This window comes from Cydia pomonella, chromosome 3, assembly GCF_033807575.1.
Source record: "Cydia pomonella isolate Wapato2018A chromosome 3, ilCydPomo1, whole genome shotgun sequence".
Lineage (NCBI taxonomy): Eukaryota > Metazoa > Arthropoda > Insecta > Lepidoptera > Tortricidae > Cydia > Cydia pomonella.
In genome coordinates this window covers 8,554,276-8,574,083 of record NC_084705.1, presented here as the reverse complement: position 1 = coordinate 8,574,083, position 19,808 = coordinate 8,554,276, and the positions used below count along the sequence as shown (strand labels likewise).

The following is a 19,808-nucleotide window of genomic DNA, read 5'->3' as shown; positions in this document are numbered from 1 at the left end:
TTGAAAATTCAATGTATATTTTGATATACTTAAATTGAATTTTCTATCGCCTTTTAAAGTCTTGTAGCAGCACATCTGTTGGAACTAAAAGGGTAGCTGTACTTATTCTATTATGTTTTTTTGGTAATTCATAGTTGTAAAGCCATTATATTCAACAATGCGTTGTAGATAATATTTATCACTTTTTCTTTTCGTTTCTTCAATTTGTTTTTTTTTTTATTAATGCTGTATTTCAATTTATATTTTATAAATATTTTTTTTTTAATAATTTATATCTCAAAAGTAAAAATGATACCCAGACTGTCTTAGTAATCGTTTGGCTTTTTTGAAAAAGATAAGTAACTATTTAAAAATCACAGGTTTAATATGTATGCACAAAGTGATTATTAAGACAGTTTCCGCATTTCTATATACTATTAACTCTAGCCGCCCAGATACCTATAAAAAGGCCACAACATTCCATTATTTTGACAAATCAAAATTTGCTTTTGTCTTGACTAGTTGTGATTTGTGGGCAGCTGGAGATTAAAGGTAAAAGGCACCATATAAATCCCGACCAGAAATATACGATCATTGTCTTACTGTGTAATAAAGTCCTATAATATTTATTTATTTTATTTATTGTCAAGAGAGCGCTGTTATTCTCCTGTATAGGGTGACATGACAGTTCAGTTTAGTATGAAAAATTTAGTTCCAATGAAATTCCGCAATATGGCGCGTCGTCATATATCACTGGTCAGGCTTTACTTATATATAGCATGTGTGTGTATAGCAGCAACATGAAAATCTTACATGTAACGGCCGTACACAGATCTGTGGTCGGCAATAGATTAAGGTGAATGTTTGTGCATGCCGTTTGCCGGAACAATGAACTTTCAGTACGATTGATAATAGATTTTCCATTTCCAGATTGGATGAGCCCCTTCGACCGCGTGGTCTGCGGTGAGTTCAATGGTATTTATCGTTTCAAATTTATTTTCTTTTAGTTTTAAGTATATTTAGTTAATTGAAAATGGTGAAACGATTGAAAGCTACGATTTCAATTTCTTTAAAGTTTTTTTTAGATGATTATCTACCTACTTGCTACGTCAGTTCTGTGAAGTTAGATATTTACATCTTGGTCGGCGTTATAACGCACGAAAATTATTCATAAAATTAAACATACACATAAGTATTGACTATTAACGAATTAATCGCTAAACAAGGTTATTATCGTCAATCATTTCATCACCAAGTACTTGAAATGGGCTTTAAAGTAAATGAAACATAAATGCAAAGAGTTACATTGCAGTGAATTGCAGTATTATAAAAGCATTGCATTAAATTTGCGGTTAATGTTACTGCGCGATTATTTTAAAGTCCGTTGGCACAGTGTCAACTTTTCGATCGATGCCTTGTACCATTCCGTTGCAATTATATTCATTTCATGTCTTCATCGGTATATTTTTAAATAGGTACGATGCAACACTATTAAGTGTAAGCACATAGCGTGGGTAAGTAAAATTGGGAAGGAGCTTTAGAACGCATCAAAATAATTAATAACAAATTGATTATGCGAAGTGCAATTTCGAAGCCCAATCTTCGAGAAGTAGCTATAACGCTTAATAAAGACTGTTACTAGGTTCTATTATTAGCCTGTAACAAATTTTAAGTACCATCTTTAAATTTTAATGGCTCAGCTGTTATTATCGGTTTTTACTACCATGTTCTATTAAATCGCGAATCGCGCACGAAACTGTCGAATTGCGTGCCAACACGGTCACGGTAAATTTCGGAAGCAAGGTACCTGCGGTGTCTCGAGCGCAAAAAAGTGGTGTAAAGCAATTGCGCTATTGCAAAAAGCAACAGAAAGGGTTCCAAGATCTCAATAAAGCGGGACTTTCTCTTAGAACAATAGCGAATAGTGGGTCACTATCTCACAAACTAAACAAGTTAAGGTAAAATACAATCAGACAATGCGTTTGCGACTTTCCCCGTTCTGTCAAAACATAATCGCACAAAGGGTTCACGGCAATGGGTTGTGCAATTTTTTCCCTTGCAAAAATAGCGATCCTTTGTGTTAACAAGATGTTTACAAATAAGGTCCGAGTCAAAGGGTTTTAAATCATGCTGTCGATAAGTTTAAAGCGGGCTTAGAACCGGGGCCATTGTTTTGTTGGCACGGTCGCAAATTGCTTTATTACGCTGTTTGCGGTCGTTCTGCGAAAGTTGATATTGCCAAAATCGCAGCCAAAACATCGTTTGTTATCACACCGATTCTTGGACGATCTCAGGGTCATTTATATACCTCTACACTACTAACATGTGTTTCTATAGTAACTACATATACGGTTTTAACATCTAATAGGTGTTATCGATATACATACATGTTATAAAAATTATCAAATCTTTATTCAAAGTACCTACCGATGGACTCAAACTTGAGCGTTATCAGCCGAACTAAAATAAAATACGAATATTTTACAAACAGAAGCTTGTCGGCAGTAAAGTACCTATATAAAATATCAAAATCGAATAAGATGCCGGCGCCTCTTTATACCACTGTTAATATTCCTTTATTATCCATATATTACACGCATTGATTAGCCAAACAAAACAAATTATCCTAACAGTTTTAGAGCTTATAAAAGTCATTTTATAGCGCTATAACAATTAAGTCGAAATCACTGTCAATCGTAACTTCACCGCTACAAGTGATTGACGCTACACTGTTGAAAAAAAGTTTGTCCGCGAACAATAACCGACTTGAGAATTGACCATAAAGTGACGACCTTGTGGCTATAAAAATTTAACGAGCTCAGCTCGTAGTAGGTATAGTAAAACAAACTGCCAGATTTGTGGACGTGACTGTCATAGAAACAGCTGGCCCGACATGTGCAGCGCCTCGCGTACTTCCACTCATTAACGAGTTAAGGAAACAATTGACTGATTTATTGCATTTGTGAAAGGAACTTTAAAATACTGGCCACATTCTAACCGCGACAGTTACGTTATGAACAAAACACTTTTAACCCTTTCACATACCGTTATTGTTTAAAAAGTATTTTCGTTTTTAATTCTTTTATGGTGGATGTGTCATTAGCCTGTGTTTTTGAACTGAAATAGAGGCGCTCGTCACCAAATAAGCGGACTGGTCACGAATGCCAAATAAGTATATTCGCATTCATTCGTAAACTGGTCACGTGTTGAGTTATTTTTATCTTAACTTTCATTGCTTGAAACAATGACATCATAGATAGAATAGACATGGGTTGAAGAATGCTATAGCTTTGATCAAATGTATTAGTTACTTAGTTGTTATATATTTATATATATTCGTAATTTAAGTAGAAGAAAATTGCAAAATTAATTAATGGAAAATTAGGTATTAATAAGGCCAATGTCCAATCGTTTTTAAATAACTAACTTTGTATATTTACTACTTAACTTCTGATATAACTTTCTAGATAGGTATAATTATAAATATAGAATATATAATAAATATATCTATAATTAATCGTATTTATAATACAAATCTTTAACCTGAAAAGAAAATATAGCAGGTCAACCAACACTTAACAAACATAACTCTTTATTTAACTAAACACCATTGTGTTTACTGTATTATACTTAGGTAATATAAAATACGTGACAAACTGTCAAATCCTACATATTTTCTAAAAAATATTTAAGTAAGAAATATTTTGTATTGTCGAGACTCTTCTCATTCGGTTATTTTGTACACGTTTCAGTAGAAAGGGTGTTTTATACTCTCGAAACGTTGAAAGTGTTGAGATGTAGAAAATAGTAAAAAGCCTTTTTGCCTTTTAAATACATTTAAATTATATGTTATCGAGAGATCTGTATTTTATAATAAAATAAACAATAAATGAAATTTGTTATCTTCTTAATATTTCTCTCATAATGTAATAAATTATAATTAAATATAACCTTACTTAGGTACCTACAGCAAAAATTGCATCTTTTCCTTAATATGTATTACCCTACGTCATATTATGAACGTTCATGGTTAACAAAATCAATAAAATTATACATATGCACGTTCATGCCACAGTGAATGAACTTCTTCGCATACATATTCATACCCAAATTTATATTTACTTCTTAACTATTCGTAGAATCATAGAGCTTAATCAATATGCGTTCCTTTACATTTTGTCTCACAAATTTTAATGAGGAGGTTATGTGCTGGCGCTTATACGAGTATAATTATCATTGCTGTAGGTACACGATTCTGGATCTTAAATTCACATTAATATTGTTTATATTTGTCTGATTACGCTATGTATATTTATAAGATTAAATCCGATTGTATTAAATACATACATTACATCGGTGTAGGGCGTTCTTGAAATAAACAGCTCAGGGTTTTTTATGAGTGTTGTTTTACCCGTTGACAAGTTCAGTGATATTTTTGTTTTTATTGCAATTTGTTCTTGCTGCAAAGAACAGTTCCCTCCTAGGCCGATGCGTATAGACATTATTGTGAACGATGTATTTTTATTGTGGTCCTCTTGATTTCTCACATGTTTTTTTTTAAAGTTAATTTTGTCGTGCTCTTTTATGCCTTATATGTTGAGAAGACACGTGATTTACAAATTATAATATTATTTTTAATCTTATTTTCATCACATTTGATCCTAAGGCGTAGGAGGAGGTAATATTATATTATATTTCTTCACTAATTTAACTATGTGTACCAAGGAATGTAGGTATACCTACTTTAAAAATCATGCTATAAATAAGGTTACGGTAAAAATACCTTCATAACAATCATAACATACATATTTTATTAAATTAATCTAAATCCATGAGATAACATTGAAATTTAAGTAATGCTGTTTGTGTGCCTATCAGAAATTATTTGAATGGCGGACCAATATTTGCAATTATCTACTGTTGCAACTAGCAATAATTTTCTGAAAAAAGTTTATTTTGATGAAAACTATTATTGTAAACTTGGAGAGCTTGAACTCTTCTCTCCTCTCCAAGCCACACATTATACATTGCCTATGAGGAAATCAATTTGCTTAAATTTATTTCTTTATTATTCATTCAGCACGATTATTGCCTATCAGGCATGCATTTTATTTGAACAGGTATCGGTTTAGCAAATTTTCACACGACAATGCACCGGATGCAGCAATTGCATGTACAGACAACATCACATAGGTATGAGCGGCAAGTTCAATAGACGTACATTAGAACATGGAGGCTTTATAGAAATGAAGTATCGATAAAAGTCCCATTGTTTTAGTCGAAACCTGAACTGAATAGACGCTTATTTATTGACTTAATTAACTACATTAGGAACCCATGGCGTACTGTACAAATGCTGGTTTTCAGAGTTTTCCGAGATATATACTCATACATAAAAATGAATTCATACCTACCTTATATTATAATTACGTATAATTCTGTACACTGTCCCATTATTATACTCTTTAAATTCAGAAATAATGATATATAAGACATAGTAGTTTAAGAGAGAAATTAATATGGATCACGTTTTTTACCTCTAAGTTCATTTTTAACATGAGCATCCATACAATTGGGCTCCGTAAAATGACCCAATTAATTAGTGCAATACTACAATCACTTATGGTACACAATACGAATATTGCTTTAGTGATTTCTGGATGTTTTCCGCCAATTATGAAACAATGTTGTCTCATAACTATAGGTAATTCAAATAATAGTAACACCTAAACCAAGATATTAGAGTTAGTTCTGACCTGTAATTGGGAGATTTTGGACTATAGGTACAATAGGTGCTTTCACGGTACTCAGTATGATCTACGAGTACGCAATTCTTGGAATTATAGTTTTGAGTACATTCTCGTTCTGACGGTACCTGCGCCTTGGCAGTCTATCTACGTTCACTCGGAATGCGTCACCTCGTCCTATGAATACATCAATAATTTAATCCAGCTGACACTTGTTTAGCATACTATTTTGTAATTCATTTGTTCCTCTACCATCTTTTCACGCTAACTGATAACATATTCAAAACGACATACTTACTGTACAAGCCAATAATATATCTCCCTTAGTTGTGTATGAAGGGTCGTAAACTATGTTTGAAATAAGCTTTAGTCACGGGTACATAATCCATTAGGTATCGTAGCAAATCCAACACGCCATACTTTTATTCATACCTTTGTATACCCAGCTGCAAAAGTGCATGGCCATTTATGAATGGATTTTATTTAAAATGAGTCCGTGGCATCTACAAACTTATGCTATATTATATTATTACCTTTGAGTTAGTTATAGTATATTAAATCGCGATAGCTTACCTAAAATCATTACCAATGGAACAAAATAAAGAAACTTATGTAACATACACCCTCGTTTCTCAGAATTAGGTAACGACTTGTACGAGTGGCTGCAAGCTCGCACGCAGCTTTAGTAGCTACGCAGCGTAGTAAACAGCACTAAACCAGGTTCACCAGTTTGATCTGACGGCTATATCAACACAAGTCAGTGGTTCGCCTCGTATCAAACGCCTGCTGCGAACCGATAACAGCCCATTTCATAATCCTATAGGTGCTGATTGCTCTCTAAAGGGATAAATGAAATGCGTACAATTTATTTCTCTATTAACGTTGAGTATTGTTTACACACGTCGGCGAGCGGCCTCGGGGCCAAACACCAGACGCTGTGAAAACATTCTCGCCGAGATTAAAGGTAGACCTGGCCACCTAATCCAGTCTAACCCGGCCCGCCTCCATCCTCCGCGGTACCCCATGCGTAGTCACATTCGGAGGTCAGAGATGTTTGGTCACGTTTAAGTTTGTTTACAACGGGCTCAGCGTTTCCTACCAGTTATGCAAACTGGAGGGTAGTCTCAATAAAAACAAATTGGCTCGCTGACCAGAGTTGCGCAGTTACACACGTTCGAGGAAGCCAGGCGACACGCAGGACATTACTCAAACTTTTCTAACACGACCAACTTATGTTTGCCATATTAAAATGGACGAAAACAAACATATCTATTTTATCTTCATATGATAAATAAATTGCGATAAAATTTGTTTTTGAAAGACGAGTGTTGATTCAAACTCGAGATGCATTGTTGACACAATTTTTGATATATTTTCGAAACGAGATATTTAATAAAATAAAATGACATCTCTAGGCTACGCATACTTCAAGATAATTTGTACAAGGTTGTCATATCAGTCAGTTACTACTAACATTATTATGCCAAGAAGCTAATATAATCGAGTCGGCAACATGACATGCCATACAATATTTTCTATCTTTTCATTTAATTATGATTTTGAATAAATTCTTAAAGAAAAACAATATAATATATTTCAGCGATGTTTCTCTTGAGTTCAAACTATTGATTGGTATAATAGATATTTAATATCTTCATAACTAAGGCAAAATTAATTTGATGAATTAAATTATTAATAAATCCGGTTTACATCATCGACGTTATTTATTCTGACCAAATTATAAAAACGTGCATAGCTAATTTAGTGCGGTAATCGTCTATTCAAGATTATTCGAGAAGATAATTCTAATGTAATCTTTAATTGTGAACAATTAACGTTGATTTTCACCTTAAAATCATAATTTATAGAAAAAATTGTAGTCACGCAACTCTCGCGCAAAGCATTCATTCCAATATAGAGTCGGCCGCTAGAGGTAACCAGTATAAGAGCGATCATGGATTTGGCATTGTTTACAGATCTTGGGGCCAAGTTACCCTAGTGCTAAGAACCAGAGTATTAAACCCTACAAGAATGCCAGACCAGTACAATCAGATTGCAGCGAGTCGCAAACGCAGCTAAGATAGGAATCTTGATATACAGCCGACAGCGAGGGGCCACGCAGCAGGACTGATGCGGGTGCATGCATTAATGCTATTGGGTGTGGTTAGATAATGCAATGGATGCGCTACGCTGGGACGATTTCGCGATATGCAACAACATAGGAATGTAGGCGTAGTTAACACATTTCAAACGATTAAAGTTGGCACTTAAACTTATTATATGAGTCATGTGTATCGAGATTATCGAGAAGTGTGAAATTTAGGTTAACATAGCATCACGAGGAGCTGCTTTTTTAATACTTCTGTAAATGCTTCGAAGGCTAATTTTATTTGAAAATTTAACAGCGTCAAACAAAAAAAAAGATAGAAAATCATTCTTAGAAAACTATAATAAGTTTCTTTAGTTAATCAAATGTTGTATACTCCCTATACCTAATACATATTTGAAATGTTTTTCCTTATTAATATACATTAATGTAACATAACTTAGCTATCGACAAAGCCTAGTGTAACCCGGAGAATTGTCTCCAAGACACTGGCCGCAATACCTTAACTAAAAATGATGAGTAATACAAATTGTAGCTATTTAAGTATTTAAGTACCTACTGTATGTATAAATGTTGCCAGTATTAATATAATACCTAATAGAACCTTTTAAATATAAAGTTAAAATAAGTAGGTGATCGTGTAAGCTATCATGTTGAATATCTCAGCCATCACATTACAATAAATACATGTGGCGTCAGACCATACATTTAGCTTGAAGAACCTTCAGTATTACTAAAACTATAATTTAAATAACAAAATGGTGCATAATTACCTATACATCGAAATCGACCTTATATACCTTCCATTTTTGTTACTTTATTCTAAAAACTAAGTGAAAACGGCCTCTCCCAATCTATTTTACTTTTTACTTTGAAGATTACAGTAAGTCTTTTAAAAGCCAAATTTACCGCAAAACAACAGTAGTACCAGGTGCTGATATCATCTGAATCACAGTTTCTTTATTTGTCTCTTACCACGTTAACGAAGGAGTAAGCGATGAATATCAGTTATGTGGCTGCACTACGAGTGTGTCATGGATGGATTATTCCTCCTTTAATATTTAGTTTTTATTGAAGAGTTTTTCCCATCCACCATATTATGTGAATGTGTTATCCTAATTATTTAGCCATTTATAATTTGTTGCGAACTAAAATTATTTAATCCTACAGTCTGTCAAGAAATTCCGTAGAAAACCTATCCAAATACGAATAAAATTTCGCTGATTGCGCTTTGGAAACCGGATTCCCTGGAAGAAAAATAAAATTTTTTACATTCAGGTAATACAGCACAAATCATCGTTTAATAGAACGCATGTTGTACTGCATGTCCTAATAAATACAATAAGCATGTATTTACACAATGAGATATTAAGTTCTCACTTAAAATTTCTCAATAAATTAGGCGCTACTATTGTACTCGTATAAACAATTTCGTGCGACCTTACAATTTTACGACTAAGAAAATCTGTCCTCTAGAAAAGAAAAAGTTGAATTGCAACCAATTAAGGCGATATTCAAGTAATTTCATTACCACTAGCAAGAAATTAAATGATCATTTTATTGTAGACCTGCTTAATTGTGTTGCCGGAGAATTTTTGAGGCCTTTTGAACATGCCGCTGTCTCAGCTTCTCCGTTCACTGTGGACTGTGGGTACATGTTAATGACTTTATCTACTTTATACTGTGATGACATTTGCAATATCCCGCGCATAATAACTGCCTTGAAATATGAACATAATCTATGCGTTGGGCGTACCGCCATAGTTTTATGGAAATAAGGCGAGGAAATTGCAATCAAATCCTTTAATTACAAGGCTTCTTGCGGTTCCAAGCCACCCACGTCGATATTTTATTCCGGTTTTTGATAATAATGTAAAATAACATTCTGTGTATTACCGATCAAAGTTTCTGTTTTATTTATGCAGATGCAAACGTTTCGCTTCCTTTAGTTTTTAAATAACTAGGCGGCTATGAAACATGTTTTATTTATGTTTAATTTCCGTTCAAGATTTTAGGCACAAGTATAATCGAAACTTTAATTTATCCTGTTCGATATATGACTCAATCAGCGGTAGAATATTTGCGTTTTACGCAGCGTTGTTCAAGTGAACCGAGGTTGGGCAATCGATAAAACGGTTTACTTTATTCATCAATGGCTGCTACCTACGCGCAAGCGTGCCACCCAGTGTATTTACTTATCTAATTAAAACCGTACACTTAATACGGTTGTATTCATAAAAACCAACGAGCATGAACCAGAGTTTCTGCGTCAGTATTTAAATAAACAGCATCATTGTCACAAAAGAAAATAACGCAGCAGTTAAAATAGGCTTGACTTAATGTACCTATATAACAATTGGACATATTCGTATATAATGTAGCATCAATTCTCTTATACAACAAGATACGAAGAAAAAATAGGAAAACTTTGTATTACTTACGAGGATAGAGCAGTACATGCAATACTGAATTGAATTTGTCAGATTCATAATTTATAGCGACGTTAAAAATAAATAAAAAATGCTATCTATTTTTAATCAGAAATATCGTATCACAATAACAACCCTTGAGCCCCTGACAATAACAAACGAGGTGCCAAATCTGGAATTGTAATTCAGCCGTAAAATTCATGCAATTGATATAATTTTATGTAGCCCATTGTAGCCCTTAGCAGTCGAGCGGTGTGCAATCGATGGCGGTGTGGCGTAATGTATGTCGGAGTCGGCAGGGGGACCCGGGTACACGACTCCGAGGGGCAACCGGGGACAGCGGGTGCGTCTGACATTGAAGAAGTACCAATAACAGGGGTATAAGTGGGGGGTCGGCAAGGAAGGGCGTTACATCGGTACGAGATCAGAATATTTTGTTTGCTATCTGTACTGTATTCTAAACAACGGATTACGGATGCGGGAAGGGCGGTACGTGTGAAGATTCGATCGATTATTAAAATTAGGGTAAATGATTTTATTCTGAATCGTTCTGGGTTAAAGGTCTAACGTAGGTACATACTATGTATAATAATGTGTATCCATAGAAACGTAATATTTTTCTCAAACTTGCAATGAAATGTTGACATGACTTACCTACTTCAAATTACTTAGATCCGGAAATACTATGTACATATCCGGTGCGATGAGTGAAGATGATATGTAAAGGAATTTCGTACAGCCTAGGCCTGTAAAGCAACCTTCTTTTGTTTTTAAACGTCAAATTGTGACACGTCTTGGTATTAAACCATCAAATAGTAGTAGATTCGTAATTAATTTTTAGGTTTGTAAACCTATGTACGAATAAAACAAATTGACTAAATTTTTTTTTTCATTGCAAGTTTTAGTAAAGCACAAACAAATCTCGGCGAGAAACGGGGTTGCCGGCCGCGTATCCCTATCCATATCTTAGTATCTACTTGGCCTGCAACCCTTCGTTTCCCGGCCTCTATAGTAATGTACTATTACGTATCTAACGATTTCTAACACAAAATAAATATACCTACATTCAATTGCATCCGAGACCAACGTGTTACACGAAATCCCTGAATTTATGAAAACGACGTTATATATAGTATGCTTCATGGGCAATGCAGAAATATAAGTTCATTGCCCGTTTCATAGCTAGTTTACACACAACAAAGCGTGTTACCAAATACAAATACCAACATAACAGATAAAGCGATCAAAATAATATCACCCTAAAAATCGGACCCCTGAAGTAGACAAAAATGACCAGAATAAATTGGAATGGCAGTGGCAGTCGATAAACCATTCTGTTTATTGGGTGTCGCATTTACATCGGTGGGAGTGAAAGAGAGGGAGCACGTGTGAATCGAGTCACAATATGTTTCGTCAATCATTCGGAACGATATCATTTACATATTTGCGTTATTACATATGAAATATCAGTGAAAGATGTTAAGAGCAAACACTTGTACTTATTTAAAATTCGCTGATACGTTAAGAATACATTCACACCGAAGTAGCATCACACATTATTTATTAGGATAAGTCATGCAATAGACAGACTTAACGCAGTATGCGTTATATACCAGTCATAATTATATCATCATGAATTCTTAGTCCGTCTAAATTGACGAGTAGAACCTACATGTGTATGCAAAATTCCGCAAAATGTTTAGTTTCGTAAAACCAACCCACTATGGCAAGGCCCTAAAGTTCACTACGTAATTCATTATAAATAGGTACCAATGTTCTCATTGGGTGTCTGAGTTTTAAGCATGTTTTACAACAGAACTACATTCAAATAATAATCACACCCGAACTAAGATATTCGAGTTAAATTGGAACCGCTGCAGCGGTATCATGGTCGCATTTTTATTACCTGTCATGTCAAGCGTCACTTTCGCACTTACATAGTTGTTAGAACGTGACAGGCATGGTGACAAATGATAAAGAGTCGACCATCTTAGCCCTACTAGGAGTCTATGGGTGGTTTTACGGTCGAATTTTTTAAATCTTAAGTAAGCTGCAAAATTGCACGGAGAAATTATGAATGAATTCATTGATAAGGTCGCCGTGCACTTTTACGGCGTAGTACCTAATGAATAGGGCACCAAGCATTATTAGGAGTTACTCCGACGCATAGCCTATTGGTAACCATTTGGGAACATGTAATTGACCATTCACAATCCTTTTTACAAAGAAATAAGTTCTACTGATAGTCAATGAAGTGCATTAAATTAAACTACATAGCCGGGCGGCACTTTAATATCTGCAGTTAATTTAATTTTATAAAATATTGATTGCTACTAAAGAATTTCCTATTTGTGCGTAGTTATCGTATTCGCAGGTAGGATCGTAATTCTGTTTTACACGGACAGCGGCCGTGGAGCAGAGGCCGTAAATTAACAATTACAGTTTTATTGTTGGCCGCAATTGCCGCGTTTTCCACTAATCGTTGATTACTGCAATTAAGGCGGGGTGTACATGAATCGTAGTTTAGGTAAAGGATACCGATTTGAAACACCAGTATATATTGGAATGTATGACTTTGGTGACTGCTAAAAGTGTAAGTATTTGATTCAAAAAATTATATTGCATGAAAACTAAGCTCTTTTCGCGCGCTGAAGCGCTGGTGGCCTAGCGGTAAGAGCATGCGACTTGCACTCCGGAGGTCGCGGGTTCAAACCCCGTCTCGTACCAATGAGCTTTTCGGAACTTATGTACGAAATATCATTTGATATTTACCAGTCGCTTTTCGGTGAAGGGAAACATCGTGAGGAAACCGGACTTATCCCTATATGGTCTAGTTTGTCGATGGCAGTCGCTGTCGTAAAAACTAGTACCTACGCCTATTCTTGGGATTAGTTGCCAAGCGGACCCCCGGCTCCCATGAACCGTGGCAAAATGCCGGGACAACGCGAGGATGATGATGAAAACTAATTAAGCTCTTTTGAACAATTCTAAGGTAGGTAAGTACGTTATAATTCAAGTTCGTCAGTGAACCATAGAATCAAAAATTAATGAAAAACTAAATAAGATGAACTCTAAAATACCATTTTGTTCGCAAAAGACACTTAACCGTTTTTGTAAAAAGTAAGAGCAACCGACAGATAACCCAAGTGTTGGCGCTAAAAATCAGCAAAATCAATCCTCTTGAGGGAAAAACACAATTACCCCGAGCACTCCACCCGAAATGAAAGACTAGAAAGAAACCAAATTAAACAAATGCTCATGTTAATTCCTAGAAATGTATTATTTTACTTAACGTAATGACACGCACCACGTTATTCGCACGTCGAAAAAGTAAAAGCCCCATACGAACATGTGTAATCCGGACATATTTATATACAGAATAGCGCGAAACACCCTTAAACGGTGGCCCAAGATTAGTCGGCGTCGTTCCGCAGCGTTACGGGAATAGCGAAGCTGCGAAATAAAATGTTTAGGGTCATTTTAGTGGGCAACGAGCTCGGCTAGCTCTCCCGAACGGCGATGGGCCTATTTACCCGGTTTGCCCCACGCCCCGGGGGAAAGATGGGCCATCATAAATTGTTGGCCGCAAATTTGCAATCCTATCTTTTGCCGGTGAGGGTGGCTCCACATTAACATAACTGCGAGACTAGGTGTGGGTAATGCGCAGTAATTTATGGTGGTTTGTACGTGTACGTTATTTTGATATGTAGATACGGCTTTGAGGGTCAGGATCTTGCTTGGATTGTATTTTATTAGGTTATGTATTTTTATTTACAAGGGTCAGGAATAGTAATTAAATTTCTAGAATTTAACTAACATCATCTTACTATACAATACGTACAGCATAGGTTAAAATGAATAAAATCAAGTTATAGAATCATTTAAACCCTATTTTTAATGAGCCTTTTTAAATATGTTATATCATTTCATATCCAAACATCACTTGGGCTTTTTCTACGCCCGACTTTAAAAAAATAGTCGTAAATTATAACTACATAATTATTTCAGAGATCTTTCATGCTTTTTCAGGCATAAACGCAATACATTACTGGCCTGTACTGTAATGGACACCTCATAAAATTATAAATGCACGCCATAAATAAATATCACAAACTATCAAACTTTTTGCACGAAACCGGCTCCACGCGCCATTCACAACTCCACTTTGATTAAGCGCTTAAAAATTTACCACGAAACATGCAATGAAACTTTTATTCCCCGAGTTGGATTAATTTTTAATTATAATTGCTCGTAACAAACGAGCTTAGGGCACAGTGGCGCCGCGGTGCGTGAGCAGAGCACGCGAGATCACCACACCGCCTTAACGACGGGGGAGCATATTAAACGCATTCCTCACTATAAGAGCCTTAATTGCGCATAGAAATTTTCTGCTATGGGATTAATGTAATTTGTATGGGCTGGGCCAGATGTATGAAATGAGAACTATTAAGTTTTTCATTAAATCTCTAATAAATTGCTTTTATGTAAGCTGTAAAAATTGTAAATAAATTACTGTAGGTTGTATCTAATTATCTAAGATATACCTACAATATTTAGCTGTAACGGGCTTAGTATGAGTAATAAGAGAATACTTACAGCATAATCAATTACCAAAACGAGCCTTTACGAGCTATGTCCCTAATAAAGCTAGCTATAAACACGACAATGTCGCACGGTAAACTATTCCTAGTACTTAAGCGTAGTTTACACTTTGCAGACCTTCGCTATTTGCCCCTTAAGGGCGCATTTCGCCCTCAGAATAGAGCTTGCGTAATTAAAACGTTCTAAAGCAACGATTATGAAGTCTGAACTGTAACTACGGAGACTTGAGGAGTTTTGTGAGCTCATGGGAGATATGATGTTCATACAGGCGAGGTAAAACTGAATTGTGTGCTTAATGGGCATAGTGTAGACGATGCTTTAGGGGAGGACTTTATATGTAACCTTTGAGGAGAGTTTTGAAGCCAAATTGTAATTTAGTTAAGTTGCGTGGGTTGGCGTTTAAATACGGATGCAATAATTCTAAATAGGTAAAAAAATACTGCAAATGAATTGATTACGCGCAGTACCTAAAATACCTAAATGGTAATTAAATTAGTGTCACTGATACTATTATAGCCTACAAGCAGTAATAGCACGTTCTGTTTGAGATGTTGACTAAATGGAACCTTGTGAGGAATACGCAAAATACTTCAACATAGTTTTTTACCTTAGGACAACTATAGGTCAATATCAATTTTAGTGGGTAAACTAAATATCATATTAAAAATGTAGCTTTAGTCCTTTTTTAGTCGATAATATTCTAAGAATGTTTTGTAGCTCAAAATCCTACCAATAAGCTGCACGTTTTCTGTCAGAAGGTATATATCTACGTAACGCAAATATATTAAATATTAATATAAGCTATACCAGAGATAATTAACTTTTCAAAACCTCCAGCAGTCGCATGTCGATATTTCAAAAGCCCTGTTTCAAAGCCACTAAATCAATATACAATAGCCGGCCTTTAAGTCCGTCCGTTATCAATCCGCCATAACGTATGCCCGCATTAAGTTTCAATTAACACAATTTATGCGTCCGTAGAAACTCGTCGTAAACTATAGCTTGGATAGTAAAATTAATAACAAAGGAGGGCTAACGAGCCCTGTCGGCGGTCTGCGACGCATAGCAAATTAGATTTGCATCTAACCCCTGCAGCAAGCCACACCCCGGTTTCAATTTGTAGCCATTTTGTCGCCTGACCACAGGTTTTAAACGCTAGACTGTTCTTAGAAAAATATTTACATTCGCCAGTGGCGTGGCGTAAATCATACACGGGCAAACTGAAGCGAATTCTGTGTACTTTTTCATCGAGGATAGTAAGATTAGGCGTCCAAGTGTGTCTTGAAATAGACTAGGCAGTAGGCATTTGGTTTTAAGGACGTCAAGTCTCTGGTATATTTTATACTATTATGCATAAATACTTTTTGACACGCTGACCTTAAGATAGCTAAAGAAGGAAAAACGTTACGAAGGACTCAGGAATGACGTTGAAACTCTGGGTCAAATGATATCAAGTCTCAAAATGTATAATTTTAGGAAATTAAGAGGTTTATCAATCAAAATCAGTTACGAATACGATTTATTTAATTTTGCGCAATACGAGTAGGTAAGTTGTAAATATTTTCATCTGGAGATGCCTTTGATCATACTACCTATGGCAGGGAAAGTATGTCCGACCTAAATAGCTACTGCGGGAGACCTAGCCTTGACCGGTTTGAAAGTGCATTTTGCTACTTAGTAATCGCTGTATTAGGAATTGACAGTATTCATATGTTTTATTTTACTTGTTGTTTTTAATTACATATCATATATTGGGGATATTGTATTGTATTGATGTTTTTGATTTGTTAAGAATACCAGTAGTACCTAGAGAAAAAATGCTTATAAGTATGATCTACAGCCGCAGGTTCCTAAAACATATCTTTAGCGTAAGTATTATTCATTGATGAAACTGAACTGAAGTAATTTAGAAAAAATCTCTAAAATTATGTAGGTACATTTTAAGTACGCAGGTATCTACTTAATTTTCAATTACTGAAGCCTTCGACTCATCTTAACCTAATACGCTAACATTTTTCAGTACTGAAATTCCCATCTCATAGCACTATCAGACAAAATGCCAATATAACCAGAGATAAAAGCATCCATTCTGAAGCGAAATATTTTCTCACTTAAGCTCTCTAGACATTCTCGTACATTAGGGAGTCTATTCCAAAATACATTTACGCGAGCAGCTACAGCAGGGGCGGGGCGAATTATAAAAACAGCGTTCGCCCTTTGTTTTTTAAAGGTATATTGTAGGTACCTATGAAAAAGGGCGCGAGCGACCTATGCGGTATTCAAATTTGGAGCCCTGTAGGGGAGACTAATTCGTTTTAAATTACGTTACGATATTGCTTTGGGAGTTAAAATATTGCTGTTATAAACAAGCGGGAGAGGGTTGGAATAAAATATTAGTAGAGGCACTTGGATTAATTAGTTTATCGGAACGTGTCGAGGCATCTAGGTATCTTTGATTATCTGCATACTGAGAATCGTGAGTAAACAACACGCGATACGCTCCGTGTAGGTATTCGCAGCATACCTTAGGATTGGCATCAGTCATTATGATTCATTTGCTTGTCAAGCAGTAAAATAGCTGAAAATACAGCCCGCTGCGCCACGAAACGTCATTTTTCTGAGAACTATTTCACAATTAATACCGCAGTTATTCCCCGCCTGTCGTTATATGAGTCGTTAAAGCTTATTCGACATATCGTAAATTAGTAAAATCTATCTAAGGTTTTTATGTATTTTTAATATAATATTACCTACTCTGGTTTTTAATCTACCTTAATGGAAAATTAACGCGGATTTAATTCAACGAAATGTTTTACAATTTGCTTTTTCATCTTATAATCTTAATAATCATTTCGTTATAAAATTGCTATAAAAGGTGATATGCTGATTGTACTGTCACGTTAAGCTTGCGACAAACTATTTGAAAGCTTGGAAAGTCTGAAGTCTGTAATAATTTACGACTTATCAAAACCGCTTCAACGTGCAAAGAGCATCAACTTGTGATGCTATAATTTACGTGGCAACCGGCAGCTTTCTGGTGTAAAAATGCATATAGAAAGCAGTGGTACGCACAAATCTAATCCGCAATAAACGAGAGACGTAACGAGGGCGTTAATAAAGATATAATAATAAATATTCTTGGGATGGCCTGAGCCTTCCGGGGATCGAATTAAAGTGAGGGTAAGAAAATTGCACGGTTCCCTCGGGAGGAGGTGAGCGACAGATGTGGACTTTCTATTTATTCGCGATCGGGAAAACGGCCCGATATTACTATGTTCCCCATATTATCTCGATATCGTTTCAGGAACGATGAAAAATAATTCTTGCGATGGTATAGCAGATGTGGCCGTGGGCAGATAAGGTTTACTTTCGAGAATAATGTCTCATAAATGTAATTTTCCTTGTACTTATATAACGGCCAAAATTAACTATCCTATGAAGAAATGGATGTTATGTTACACCTAAATAATCAGTCAGGTAACTGTTTTTCCATATACCCATACGTAGGGTAAGATTTGCAGGCAGCCTAATTTTAAGTATGACGTCGAAATCTGAATGATTGATAGTATTATTGAGATATCTATTAGGTTACCCAAATCATAAACTAATCAGTATGCTCAAAACTGCGATTGGTTGATAAACAAACAATCGAGGCAACCCACGCAGGCGTAACCTCGGAAACAATAGCGTCACGAGCCGTTATGAAAGCAACGCGCCAATCCTCAATGAATTCTGAATTAATATAATTTAATTATTAATATTCTAATCCAAGGGCTTATGATTTACAGCCAATAAAAACTATTCAACAAATTCAAAAGCAATCGTATAGACATAGCTTGCGCAAGAGCGACGACAATCTCAGTTTTATGGAGAAGACCTCGTAAACGTCTATTAATATGAATGGGCTCCAATTACTTTTACGATTCGCGTTTTGTTGAGAGACGTTCTAAAAAAAGTTTACGATCTTCCGCCCCTGGCTGATTGAGTTTATGATGGGCATGGGGGTGAGCACGAGCATAGAGCATAGAGCGTGGACCGTGGCCAGCCGGGCCGTGGCAGATGGGGCACGGATTCCACACCTGCTCGGGGATTAATCTATTGACTAGGCTAGAAACTTACTCTATCTGTAGATACACATTCCTAGATAGACAAGACCTTTGTAGGTCACAAAGATTGTATCTTAACATAGCTAAAATCTGTAGAGTTTTATTTTTCCTTCCACGTACAAAGACACGTTGCTAACATTATTAGACACTCCCATACTTAAGTACATACCGGTATGAGTAATATCTATTGCTAAAATGAAATCTATAACTTGTATTCTTAATCACACCGGATATGCAATTCCTTTGGATTCAAACTACCGGTTTTTTTTATATCCAAAGGAAGTAAGAGGTGCGAAGTGAAGGCAAGTTTAACGATCTTCTTGTTTGGGAAGAGATGACAAGGTAACTCGTTAACGAAATGTGTCATAAAATCATTTGAATGTTTCATTTATGATTCTGTAACGACCCGATGAAGCAATAACGATACAGATGTATTTACGTAGGAATAAATACTTGGATTTATTTGAATATAGGCAAAATGGCATTATAATCTAGAGATTATAATGTCTGCCAGCAAGAATCAAAACTGGTCATGACGAAACTAAACAATAAATGTTTTGTACTGCCGTCCGAGCTGAAATAGCTTAGTAATATCGATTGCTGTCGTACTGAACCCATAAAACAATACAAAACCGTCACTCAAAGCATCGGAACATCTAAAATGTACTATAAGAGCCATCGAGTGAATGGGAATGCGTTGATCTGAATGAGTATGGGCCATAAGAGCGCTGTGTGCCAGCAGGCCGGGCGTCTATCACGTCGTATGACCGCTCGATGCGTCTTATTACACCATTATCGCTCGTATCACTCATAAAATGCTAATGAATGGCCGTTTCGG

The 19,808-nt window shown here is 35.7% G+C and overlaps 1 protein-coding gene across 4 annotated transcripts in view; it reads left to right on the top strand.

Annotated features, from left to right (window-relative positions):
• Positions 1-19,808, top strand: part of LOC133515986 (homeobox protein abdominal-A homolog) — a 51,735-nt gene that overhangs the window by 13,514 nt on the left and 18,413 nt on the right. Inside the window, exon 2 of one of the 4 annotated variants that reach the window (XM_061848642.1) lies at positions 895-942. In XM_061848642.1, the coding sequence (XP_061704626.1) occupies positions 895-942 (48 nt within the window). Of the gene's footprint in view, positions 1-894; positions 955-19,808 lie in introns of all 4 variants that reach the window. The other 3 variants (XM_061848644.1, XM_061848643.1, XM_061848641.1) reach the window with 3 other exon arrangements.